Source organism: Sturnus vulgaris, chromosome 16 (assembly GCF_052056855.1).
Source record: "Sturnus vulgaris isolate bStuVul1 chromosome 16, bStuVul1.hap1, whole genome shotgun sequence".
Lineage (NCBI taxonomy): Eukaryota > Metazoa > Chordata > Aves > Passeriformes > Sturnidae > Sturnus > Sturnus vulgaris.
Window position 1 is genome coordinate 9,866,832 of NC_142258.1, and position 13,529 is coordinate 9,880,360.

Here is a 13,529-nt window from a genome sequence, read left to right on the forward strand (position 1 = left end):
GCAGACAAACAGATTTCTCAAAAATGTTATATATACAACAAAGCATAAAGATTACAGAAATGCATCTCTGGAATTCCTGGCTTATTGAGCTGTTTATCATATAACTTACTGTATTATGCCTAAAAGAGCCAAACAACCCTAAGGGAAAGTCTGTTTTGAATCAGTTCCACTCTCACAAAAGCCCTAAAACTGAAAATTTTTATCTATGTTCATCATTAACCTATATCCTGGCCATCACTCTTGAACATCCAGCCAGGAAGTTCCATCATTTTGCTGATATACTGAAAGACATCAAAATTACTCTTGAAAAAAATATTACCTTCATTTGAACTCTAAGTTCATATCATAAAAATCAAAGCTTGATTTTTTAATTTTAAATTTACTAATTTAAATCATATTACTGACAAGCTCATGCAAACAGGAAACATTTTCAAAATCCTAGCAATGACGTGGAAGTTTAATCAGTAAACTGTATTTAAGTATTAACATCTAATATACAAAGATCTTGAAATTCGGGCTTTATAAGCACCCCAAAGAATCATGGTCTGTTTTAAAGAACATTTTCAAGACTATCTGGGTAATAGTTCAAACTAGAATATTGCTTCAAATAGCTGCCTTACAATAAACTCCTCATCAGTGTCTTTCAGGAAAAACTTGTGACACAAGGTGTAACTTCCATGTGTTTAGCTTACTGTTTGCATGTTGTAGTTTGTGTTTTGCTTGAAGAACATGACTACAGCACAAAGGAAAAGGTTTCCTTGCTCTGTGTTGCCCACAGGATCAGGTAGAACTTCCGGAGGAAGGAGGAATTGAGATTTTTTTCTTCCCGACAGGAAGAGAGGATGCTCAGCTAGGGAAAGATTCTAGACCACAAACTAGAGACAAGGAGGTGTAAGATGAATCTGGCTGGCAGCCCAGAACACACCTGCCAAAAAGGCCCAGAAGTAACACACTCACTAAGGGACCTTTAGGGAACTCTGAACTGCAGAGCCCTGGATGCTACTACAGGTGCTAAAAACAGCACATGCTGCAGAGACTTGTAAGTACTGAATGAGCAGAGTAAAAGACTTGTTCATTTAAACACCTCACAGCTCTGACTTCTGCCATGTACTTAAACCTTCTTTATTAAAAGAAAAAAAAAGCTGTCTTATTCTGGTTTGTTAGTAAGCTGTCTTATTCTGGTTTGTTAGTTTGCTTTATAGGAGAAAGAAAACTAACTTTAAAAAAAACAAGCCTTGGCCTGTTCCCTGTAAGGAAAAGGTGAGATAGTCTCACCTCTAGGCTCTGACTTAGGTGATGTGGCAGATGTTAGATGGAATATGGCAACGCTTCTAAAATCATGTGAAAGTAAGACACAGCAAGTCTTCCAAGTTTCCATGATTTAAAAATAATATACAGCTTTTCTGAAACAAGAAGCTACAAGTTCTGAATAATGGCAGAATGGATAAACATTCTTTTCTTGCACACAGTAATTTGCAGTTCTTGCTTAAAAAACAACAAAAAAAAAGAGGCACCTGCTCTCCCCTACAGTTTATTAACTCTTCCTTTCTTTACAGTCAGGCAGTGTTAACCTTGAACCCTGAAGCAGACTTCCTCTAACTCACTCTCACAACTTTGAAATGTCATTCCTAGAGGAATCTCACATTTCAAGTACTCAATTAATTTGAAAAGCTTAAATTGAATGTATTATTGTGACAGCTCTAGAAGTTGCTGTTTGTACTTGTTGCAAATATGTATTTCTAGAAAGAATTCTGGTTGATGATTGAAAGATTAACCTGCTCAATTGGCACGTGTATGTTGGTGTTCCTGAAACCTAGTGACAAATCCCATCTTAGAATTTATCAGCACAATATCATTTTATCTTCACCTTCATATTGAAATCAAGCAGTCACTATGGATCCATGTTTCATCTAGGGAATATAGGTAATAGCTGCTAAAATATATGGAGATACTGCCTCACATGTCTCAGTGTAAAGAGAATCACATAACTGCTACCATTATAATGATGTGATTTTCAGAACAATGAAAGGTGAAAGCCACTGATTACAATAATTTCCTCATTTGTGTGGGCCATCTGAAGCTAAAGTAATTAATTTTGCCAACTCTTGTGTTATGGGTTTGAAAGGATGGAATTTCTCCCGAATTTAAACAGACAGAGTAAACACTAGAATATTTTTAATTTCAGCTCCTTTTCCTTTATGTGACAGATTGCAGCATCTTTAGAAGTTTCCCAAGGTAAAATCTACAGATTAATTATGTAAAGGATCAACTCTGTGCATAAAGCTTTCTAGATTCTCCAAGTCTTAATTCAATTTGTTCAAGGAGTTTGCATGAAGATCCAATTCAAAAGCAAACTACTGCTCACAGCATCATCCCATAAATCATACATGTATATTTCCTACAAAAATGGGTCACCTGACAGTGTTAATCCCAATGCTTTGTGTTATTTAGACTGACATTACTGACATTAATAGGGATATCTTAGTTTTTCCAGACTGCTGAGCACACTCAGTTTTCCCTACCACCAGTTACCGAGGGTCCTACAACATAAAGAACACCTGACGAGTTTTTCTTCAGTTCCACTACTCCCAAAGCTTACTCCAGGAATTATTTCCTAAATTGCAAATATACCCTCAACAGTGGCACGGGCAAGGCCATTAAAGTAGTCCAGGTACTCTTTTAAGTGTCCTTTCACAGGTCAGCAGAAAGTAAACCATCCTCCTCAAAAGAAAAGGTATTTACATCATAGCCTCTCCAGCATAACCAGCATGAACCAGAAAGCCAAAAAAACGAGTTTAAAGAAAAATGCAGTTAGCTATTGATTCCAAGGCTAGAGGTAGAGCTATTAAAGCTGGTGTTGTACTTCCATGTTCTAGCAGGTTTTTTATACAACTACTTACTTGTTAAAAAAAGGTTCAATGAGTTTTGATCTAGCAGACACATGGTTTTTCGGAGGACTGAGGAATGAACCTGATGAATGAAGAATAAATTCAGTATGTAATAAGCAGCTACAGGCAGCACCAGGGAGAAGGTTTGGAAAAGGCTCCACACATACCTAGGAAATTAGCCATGGAAATGAAGCACAGCCCAGTAATGTAAGCATCATATCCTGCTTCATGGAGCTGTTCAGATGCTGTATCATAACTCGGAAATCCTTCTGCACTTTCTGAGGGCAAAAAAGACATTTATAACCACATTACCAAAGATAAAGGTAGTCCTGTATGCTTACCCACAGGCTTCTTTTGTCAGAGCATAACATCATTTGGGAAAGTTTACACAACTTTCAGAATCTTTGAATTTTTTTAAGTTCTTAAAAAAGCAATTTTGTTTGGCATTTTTAAATAAGAATAAGGTCATAAGATGTAAAGTCTTTCCTAGGAAAAAGCCCTTAATCCCCAGATCTAAAATGGAGTATTAATTGCAAGACAATGACAGTGGAATCCCCCACAAAGAGTATATTTTTTTCCAACTTGCATTTAAGACAACAGACTCTCAATCTAATTGAAAGCTTCACTATTAACCTGTTAGCCAACCATGTGATTGACCTATGGTCAGATTTTTCAAGATATTTAAGTGAAGACTAAACTAAGTGATTTAAGGATATCTTTATGGACAAATGCATATGGTGTTTACGGTCTGCACATTCCATTAATAAAAAAAAGTATTACTCATCTCGATTTTGATCAAGAAAATTTCTCTTTCAACATACTCCACTCTTCAGTATTGCTCTCCCTTTTCTAAATCAGCAGCTTAAGAAAATGCCAGAACCTTGAGATAAGCTTGCCCTTTGATTAAATATCCTTGTGTTCACCTCAAAGCAAAAAACCCTTTTTCCTACTAAAAGAACTTTAGTAATTTCTAGAATACACACGACTGATCTGATTTGTTTGTCCAAGTGCCTTTTGGAGTGCTCTGGCTTTGATCTGAATGACAAGCACCAAATGAAAGTTTTAAACAAACTTCAAATTATTCCCCAAAAATCAACCTAAAAGAAAAAAATCCATCATTAGAAGAGGATGAAACTGCTGTTCACTGAACATATCCACTTTTACTGTCTGGATTCCTATTAAGCTCCAGGTATACTTCTAAATATAATTGCACTATATGTACAGTGCCCTCATTTAAAGTCTCTCCATCAAAACACTAAGTATTAGCAGGGGAATTTATATTTCAGACCAAGAACAAAAATAATAAAACAAAAAATAATTTTGTTTCCTTTGAGAGAGGAAAACATTTAAGAGATGAGAGCATTTTGATAGATCCTTACCAACTTTAGGAGGGCTGAATGGAACCTCTTTTAAACGCTTTTCCAGTTCTGCAAGTGATGTATTATTAATGATCTCCTGCAAGAAAAGCCAGCATTAATTGCCAATGCCAAGCACATTTTCCCTGGAAACTGAAATCAAACAGGACCAAAGGAGTATTTACTGCTGCCACCTTGTGTTCTCTAAGGATTTACACAGAGCCCTATTTCAAACTAATGCACCAGAACTGTATCAAGAAAAATTTCAGTTACCTTGCCTCACTTGCATCATAATGAGTCATAAGCATTTATTAATGCTGTTCAGAATTCTTGAGGGATTATGCCAAAGCAATATTTCTATTTGAATCTGGTTTCATGCAGGGTACATATGGCAAGGGAAAAGGCAGCACAAACAGCAGAGCAAATATTCTAAATATTGATCATAATGGTTAAAGGCATTCAAGGTGAGTATTGAAATGTGCTTGCTGACTGGACATTCTTGAATAGTTTTATAAGTGTGAATACTGCTGCTTTAAACTGATACAGAGACAGTGAAAGAAGCCTGACAATCAGAAAGTTGCTCCTATACTTCAACTAAAGTCGAGTAGCATCAGTGAATCTACTGATAAATTATATCCATAAAATAAAAAGCCACAAAGATGTATTACAGATTAGTTCCTCACTGAGGTTCCTAATCAAATATATGTTATCAATCAGTACAATGGAACCATGTAGAATCAACAGCCAGAGAAAGCAAAACATCTCACACAATCTTTCTTAAAGTTGTGTGAGATCTATGAGAACCAGATTTCCTTTGGTTCTCAATCAAACTTAGCTGTTTACACTCCTCAAGTCCGCAGAACCGAAAAGTTATCAAGAACTAAGTACAATGAACAAGCTCAAATGATTCATTTGGCATCCCAAAGCAGGACTTCATAACAACAGCCTAAAACCCCAAGCATTTGCTGTAGAATTACAAATATCAACCTAGCTGTACCAAACATAAAACTTGTGGAGGATTCTTACTTTTCAGAATACCAAGGCATCTATTCTTACCACAGCAGAGTGCAACACAAACCTGACAATACCTATGAGTATATTTAAAGCACTTCTTCCTGCCATGCTCTGCAGTCCCAGAGCTATGCACAAAGAGAGATGCTGCTTCCCCAGCATGTTCTTTAATTACTTCAAAGGCACATGGGAAAACAAGAGCTTATGAACACTTAACTCAATACCTCTTCAGAGGAATAAAACTCATGCTATAAGAGATTTTAAAAGAAACCTGTAATTTTTTTTCCTCCTGCTGACTACCCACTGAGCAAAGAACCTAATGATGATAAAGCATTTTTCCAGACAAATTTAAGTCAGCATTCACAGTACTCTACGGCTTTGAATATACAAGCAGCTTCCAGATCTTATTTGTTCATTAACAGCACCCTTTTTATCTCCTGAGGGGACATTCTAATTAACAAAAAAATAATCTACTAATTACATTTCACCTAGAAAAAACTCTACATATTTTGGAATCTAAAGCTACCAAGTTACCATAAAACTTCAAACACAAAAGTCTCTAGTAGGAAAGCAAAAATTTGCATTCTATAAATTCTGTACATTTAGATAAGGGGTAAAGAAAAGATCAGTCTTCTATAATAAAAGGAGTATCACAGAAAATATTGTTAGACATCTTTTTCTACGAAGAAGTATAATTTGTTTCAATACAAATGTACTAATGCAATTTTGTATCTTCAAATCATTCTGTAACATTAATTTACCTTAAAAGGTTGTGTACTTGCCATCAGTTTAGTATCCAGTAACCTAGAAACAAAACAAGAGCTAAATAGGTTGAATCAGAAGAAATGTCCACTTTGCCAAATCCTCAAAAAGTGTTTTAGTGTATTAGCTGGGAAACAGCAGATACACCCTACTGAAAATTATTGTTGGATTTGGAACAGCCAAAACATTCCTTGGCTTTGTTCAGCATGAATAAGGACAGCAACCAAGGAACAGCAAGAGATGCAAACAACTGGTAACATATAAATCTTGTTCCAAATCAAGTGTAGATTCAAACCACCAAACATCATGCAAAACCCAGGGGAGAAGCAAGAGTGCATCTTTTGCCAAGAAGTGAACCAACAGCATTGCTTTTCTGAAAAAAAGCTGCTCAAAATTACTTTAAAAATTGTATTGATCTAACTTGATTCCAATTTCTTTTCCAGTAATAGCTAGGGTACAGGGCTAGGACAAAAAATATCAGCTTGCTAAAACTACACTGAAATGGTTAAAAGTTTGAACTAAGAACTTACCGAGGAAAGACACATGATGTTACTTCCTTGAACTCACTTAGGTCCTAATTTAACATTAAACCAGAAGATAAAATCCAAGTCAGTGAACTGTTTACACTCTCGGGGGGACAGAGAGCAGTAGCTGCAATTATCCAAACAGCCTCTCAAAGTGAGCTACAGGAACTGAATTCTCACTGTTAGAGATGTATTTGCCTTACCACCACAGACACCACCTGCTATTACACACAACTACAGAGTACCTGTTTCTGATTTGTCTGTCACTAGTCACTGCCAGCACCTGATCCTATTTTATACCCCAGGCTACTTCTGATTCCAGCCTAGTTAACAGTTCTTCAGTGTTGCAGCATGTAGTATTTCAATGGAACATAAGCAGTCACTCCAGGTATGCAGTGACTGCTTACAGGTTGAGATCTGCCAAGGGTCAAAAATACAGGAACTAGTGACAACTGCTTACATTCCAACACCATCCAAACTGGTCCCAAACTTCTTTTTCCCATCTTATGATCAAGTTCTTTCCCCTAACACCTACAAGCCCTTAAAGATTGCAAGTAATAATGTCATGTGAGCCATCCTTCCAAGGAGACCTTTGGCTTCCTCAGACATTGTTTTTGGTGCCAATACACTGCTCAGTTTAACTGAATTGTTCAGTCATGAACTGTTAGACTGCCCTGCTGCAGTCAGCGTGTGCTCCCTCTAATTATTCTGGCATTACATCTCTTCATCACAGTGAACATCATCCTTATAGAAGGCTGCTTATCATTTTATTAATGTACTATATTATTTAAAAACACACATTCCCATTTTGTAAACTACAAAGGGGAAAGCACCATGTAATTGTGCTGAAGCTCCACATCAGTACCTTATAACATGTCAGTCAGTTAAATACACCTACTATATGCAAAAACCCCAATTCTACTATCTAATTTGAACATTTAAAAAATGCAAAGGAGAACAATCTAACTAAACTTTCTACATAAATATTTACAACATTAAGGCAGTAGCCCAGAAGTAACAAACAGATTTTTTTTTAAATTCTTTTCTATACTTCTTCACAGACTGACCAATCTTCCATTCAGAAGAAAGTGCGGATATAAGACTAAAAGACAAATATATTAAGGCACTTATTTCATCATCTGAACACTAAGAACATTACTTACATCAGGTAGGGGACAATAGAACTGATGTATGGTGTGCATAACATCCAGCAGCATGTTGTGCCCTATAACAAGCTTGCCCTGTGAAAATAAATGGCTGTTACACTTTCAGGTCTGGCCATGGCAAAGGGAATCTGTGAAAACCCCTATCCCAGATCCCAGCCAAGGGCATTTGGGAACAAATGCAATCAAACCTCCCCATTTCCTCTGCCTGCCCCACACTTTCCTCTCTTCTCTCAGAGCAGCCACTCCTCTTTCCTCAACTCCCACCCATTTATCACAGGCTTCCACAGCAGCTTCACATGTTGAGCAGATGCACTAGAACAGCTACTTACAACTTGGTTTCCAAACATAATCTGTTTAAGACTGAAGTCAAAGCATTCCTCAGTTCGTTGTCTTTTAATTTACTTATACAACAACACACAATATATTCCTTATGATTATAATACACAACAGGGCATGGTCTGACTCCTCACAGTGCAGAACCTTTCATGCCAGATGTTGTAAAACCAAGCTCCTTGAAAAAGCTCAAGCAGTTTTTTAAATGTTAACTTTGATTCATTTGACATTACAACAGTCCTTCTTTGAGAGCCTTTAAATGCCAGGGGAAAAAAAAGGAAAAAAAAAACCCCACAATGTTTTCAGAACAGAGAAAAAAAGCCACCAAAGTTCAAGAGCCCTAAGAAATTGCTATTCTTGACTCTTACAGACAGGAAGATTCTTCATCTCATTCTTTAGTTTGAGCTTATTTAACTTACTACACTCAACCACTGTAAAACATGAATCAACATAAACTTAAAATGTCACTTTAACTTGTATTTCATCTTCTCTTCCAAAATGGAACAGCAAAAGAATCCTTTCTTTGAATTAGTTATTTTTTCTCACAAACAAAGGTAGGTTAAAAATCACATCAACTTACAGAATTAGCAATGGCATGAACAACTCTGGAAAATCCCACAGCATCATTCAATTCTTCCTGTAAGCAAAGATTCTGACATTAGTGAGACATAAATACAAATACTGCCAAAACTGTACCTGCAAGCTGCCAAATACCCCTAGTTGGACTCAAACTGTTTCTCAGACATAGCCAAGAACAGACTATGAAGGAAATGTCAATATTTGGAAGACACAAGAGGTCAAAGCAGGATGCTGCTCATAGAATTCCCATTTTATATGTAGCTCTAGTTCACTGTCAAGTAGGATCAGTCAGAAGCTGCTGTCCTGGGTTGTCCCTGGCCAGAAGCCAAGCAGCCACTCTGCCCTTTGCTCACTCCTCTCACCCGAAATTTAAAGACAGACAATATGATTTGTGACAGCCCATCCCCTCCAGCCTCCTTGCTTTTGGGGGAGGGTGGGAGAGAAAGCCTTGACACTGCACAAGTGTTGTTTAGCAGTAGACAAAACACATGGATGGTATCGCTGTATGGTGTTTTAGCCACAAAGCAAAGCACAGTAAAATACAGGCTGCTGCAAAGAAGGGCAACTTCACCCCAACCAGAGCAGTAACAGCTGCAGTCAGGTCACTGCCAGCACTGGCCTCCAATAGTGCTCAGCAGCTATGACACTGCAATCAGCTCAGAAGGAATTAAAATTAACCTACATATCTTCAGCTGCACCTTTTACTTCTATTGTTATATATACAACAGGTTGAATCCTGATTGTTACTCGTTTTAAATCAGACTGTACTTTCACACTAACATAGACTGGGGAAGAAATATTCTTCATTATTTATATAAACAAAACCAAGGAGAAACATTAAAATGTGTAATTCATATCATATAACACTGAAGTTGTATAAACTGACTTTTGGTTAATTTGGGGGGTTCTGCCTATAGCACAAAATGTTCTGAAACAGATTTTTCTTTTTCAAGTCTAGGGAAGCAATTTCTGCTTTGTCTTATCTGTCTTTATTCAACCAGAACTAAAATTCAATAAAAACATTCACTGTTACTTTAGTTCAGCTCTGAATGCTGCTAGTCCAAGCAAGTAATAATACCCCCACTAAAAACACTTCAGAAAACCTGACTGTAGTAGTAAATTGTTCCTGACCTGTCTTCTGGAAAAAGAGATGCTACATGAGTTAATGTCTCTTTAGATATCTCTTTCCCTCTTAAAAGGCTTTCTGCATAGAAGTATTATTTGCTCCACCCAAACTGACTCTATCTTGATATATGAAAGCACAAATCACAAGAGTTTGATCAGGAACTCCCACAATTCAAGTTTTATGACCTCATGAAATTTGCATCACTCAGTAAGCAAAATACAAAGTCCAATAAGCAGTGAGAGTGCCTGAACACATCAGGTGTGACCTCCTGGTCAGCTTGTTACCCCAGCAGTAGTGTACAGTGTGATTCTATTGAGGAATGACACATTCATTGCACAGGACACTAACTCAGACAACCAAGAGCAAGCAAGCTTTGTGAGAGAAGGAGAGACTGTGAATCCAAACCATGGAACGACTTGCTCAAGAATTTCTGCAAGAAACTGATGTTTCCTCTTACTAGGCCACACTTGTGACAGCAGGTGCCACTCTGTGACAGCAGAGATTCACATAATGATGTAGTCACTACTCCAGAATACTCATTCAGTATTCCACAAATTCTGATTTAAAAAAAAAAATTAGAGTGCCTTGCAACTCTTTTTGCTCTGTTGCGAAGCCTAAGTTATCTGGTAGAATTCAGAAAATCAAATTCAGCCAGCCATAGCAAATCAAAGGTAAACAATACCAAACCTTATCCTGCATTTTTGCATTGCTGAGTGAAGTCAGAGATTCTCATCCTTCCTCTTTCACACGAACAAATGGAATTGAATTTATTTACCTGTTCTTTTGCTTGTTTCTGCTGCTCTCTTCTTTTTCGTTCCTCTTCATCTACCTTAGTAATTACAATATATCTCTCCTTCTAAAACAAAAAATGTAGTTTGAGGAATGACTCTGAGAAGTTCAGATTTAATGTTGCTGCAAGTTTTTATAAATTTACATTGTAAAGAAAACTGTCATATCTCAGCAGCAGTTACTTGGCAACACAAATATCTCTACTGCAAGGCACCACATTATCACCTACTCCCAGAAGCCTACTTTAGAAGGCTGTATTTGATTCATCCACCAAACCTAATTTTTCCTAAACCCACTTTTTACTTTTTAAAAAAATGCTATCAGCATTTCCTTGTAAATAGTTGGTTTCAAATATATTCTGAAGCAGAGATCTGTGCTGGGAAGTGAGGACACAGCACGTGATGCTGCTGGTTTTCCTCTAAGATCACAACCTGCTTTCCACTAATACTCAACATCAGATCCAGTGTATTTTAAAACACCTTTTAGTATCCGTTTAAGGAGTAAAATACAAAGCCAGACAAATATATGCCCATACTCCATATGTTGGTCAGATATAATGTTTAGAAACTAGTTCACTGTACTCCATTTAAAATGCTTTGCATCTGCATAACAAAGCTCAAGTTAGATCTAAAAATCAGGAGAGATGGTGAAATTGAGAAATACAATTTCCTTTCAACAGAACAAATGTTAAAGGCAGTAACAGGCCTAGTTACCTTATCTGACTCTAGAGTTTCCACGTGGATACCTTTTGGATATCTACATCAAAACAAATGAAAAGTAAATATTAATAGCTATATTGGCATTTAGCATATTGAAACCACAATAGTAATTTCATGTTTCATTATTTCGCTAAGTCTTAAGTGCAACAGAACAATTACAAGTTTCTTTTTAATTTTAATAATGCAAAATTTGAAACAATAGGCTAGCTTAACTGGCCTCTTTACATCACCTAACAGTAACTAGCAGTTACACAATTTCCCATGCTATTGTTGTGGAACTTGTAACTTCTTATTTTGCTGATATTAAGTAAACATCATTTAGATATTTCATCACAATCTAGAATCTTTGCTTTCAAGAAATCCAGAACAATAATGCTGGTGAGAATGCTCTCATTTACTTGCAGCCCCAAGACCGCTTCTTTGAAGACTGTATCTCTTCAATACATCACCTGAGGATTTATTAACAACCCTGAACTTTCTGCTTGCAGTAGATTTTAATAGGAATTATTGACTCAAATGTTATCATGTCTGCTAAAGAGTTGCATCACACCACCACAATCACATTTAATTTCCAAAATAACAGCATACACAGAGTCATAGAGCAACATTAAGGGAATATTGCCTTTGCCTGCTTAACCAGTAGCAATTACACTCATAATCTCATTATAATAAACTAACCACAACTGTGCAACCTCTGCAGAACGAGCAAGTTTCCTTGTCCTCTGGCTACTCCTGAAATGAGTACAGGAGAGCACACTCCAAACACTGTTGTGTCCTTTCCACCCTGACTCCTCATACAGTTTTGAGCTTCCATCTCACTTACAAGCTGCCTCATGCCACAAACCCTGGATGCATCAAAACACTGATGCACAAGAGAATACTTCAACAGAGAAAATGACCAGTGAAGAGGTCAGGACACAAGGGCAATCAATGACTTTACTCTTTTGCTTTAATTAGCTATACAAGCTCCATGCTACCTTCACAACTTGGCTTTCTCTCTCCATTACACACAACACAGTGTACACAACTGCACTCATGTAAAGCAACATTGCTGAAAATTAAAAACACAACTCAAGAACACATCCTTCCATCCACTCAAAGAAGATGCAAGGATAAGTGTCAGACAAACATAAAACTACATGCTACATGAAGCTATAGATATTCTATAGATATGTTAAAAAATGACACTGAAAGATTGTTGAAAGCACATTTTTTTCAATTAGTTCTCGAGCTCACTTCTTGAGATTCCATTTTCTAGAGAGAAGTTTTATTTTATCCACTTCCAGTGTAAGTAACAGAGTGCCAGATTCAGTGCTGCAAAACTGTATTAACTCAACATACAAAAAAAGACTTGTATTTTCCACATCTTACTACTGCACTCAGAACAATGAAAATCTTACTCTAAATCCTTAGAGTTTCTCCTAAGGCCATAAGGGATATATTTACACAATATACTAAGTTATCAGAAATGCTTATGCTTGGCATCCAACAGAAAACTATACCCATACCACTACCTACTATAGAACTACTATTTTTTCACATAAAGCCCACAATCTGTATAAGCACATGCACTTTCTGTTCACTAAAAACCTAGTATGCTGCATTTGTTACATAATTCTAGGCTCTGCTTTTCTACTCAAATTTTACAAAGGAATGATAAACCAAATACTGAGCTTCAATATCTAAATTAATCATCACAAGTAAGTTTAATGTAATTCATCTTCAGAACATTACAGAAGTCTTTTAAGAGGAAAAAAAATTTCTACATCAATCACCCCAAGGTTAAGTAGATCAGATCTTACCCAGATTTCTTATCAAAAGTACTAAAAATATACAGTAAGGCAGTATTACCAGTAACTTACTTCCAGCTCAAGGTCTGATAAATTAATTTCCTTTGAAATCTAAAACCAAAAGACAGTCATGTTACTAATAATCCTTTTACAGAGTGTCTCCTAGCAATGAAGTCCAGTTTAAGCTGACTCCAAGTGTTAATTTGTAGAAAGATTTTTAAAGGAAGAGTCACTGCTAGCAGAACTACAAGCTAGGAAGAGATTTACTGAATTCTGATATTCAGCTGCCAAACTGTAAAGGCACTTACACCATGTTTTACAGTTACCCACACATCTTCTCATCAGAGAGTATTCTGCAGTCATGATCACTCCATACAGATACAGTGATGGGACCTTATCCAATGCATCTCCAAGGCTTATGGATCACTTCAGCAGTAACAAAAGGAAGCTCCCACATACAAGACATTTTTTGGCTATACTTAAATAT

General features: G+C 36.7%; 1 protein-coding gene across 2 annotated transcripts in view; it reads right to left on the reverse strand.

The window, feature by feature from the left end:
* Positions 1–13,529, reverse strand: part of PARN (poly(A)-specific ribonuclease) — a 46,094-nt gene that overhangs the window by 28,552 nt on the left and 4,013 nt on the right. For both annotated transcript variants that reach the window (XM_014894943.2, XM_088174439.1), the window contains exons 9-18: positions 13,115–13,153; positions 11,247–11,289; positions 10,520–10,600; positions 8,620–8,676; positions 7,704–7,781; positions 6,547–6,590; positions 6,016–6,058; positions 4,268–4,343; positions 3,056–3,166; positions 2,901–2,970 (exon numbers count right to left, since the gene is read on the reverse strand). In XM_014894943.2, coding sequence (XP_014750429.1) covers positions 2,901–2,970; positions 3,056–3,166; positions 4,268–4,343; positions 6,016–6,058; positions 6,547–6,590; positions 7,704–7,781; positions 8,620–8,676; positions 10,520–10,600; positions 11,247–11,289; positions 13,115–13,153 — 642 coding nt within the window. The remainder of the gene's footprint in view (positions 1–2,900; positions 2,971–3,055; positions 3,167–4,267; positions 4,344–6,015; positions 6,059–6,546; positions 6,591–7,703; positions 7,782–8,619; positions 8,677–10,519; positions 10,601–11,246; positions 11,290–13,114; positions 13,154–13,529) is intronic.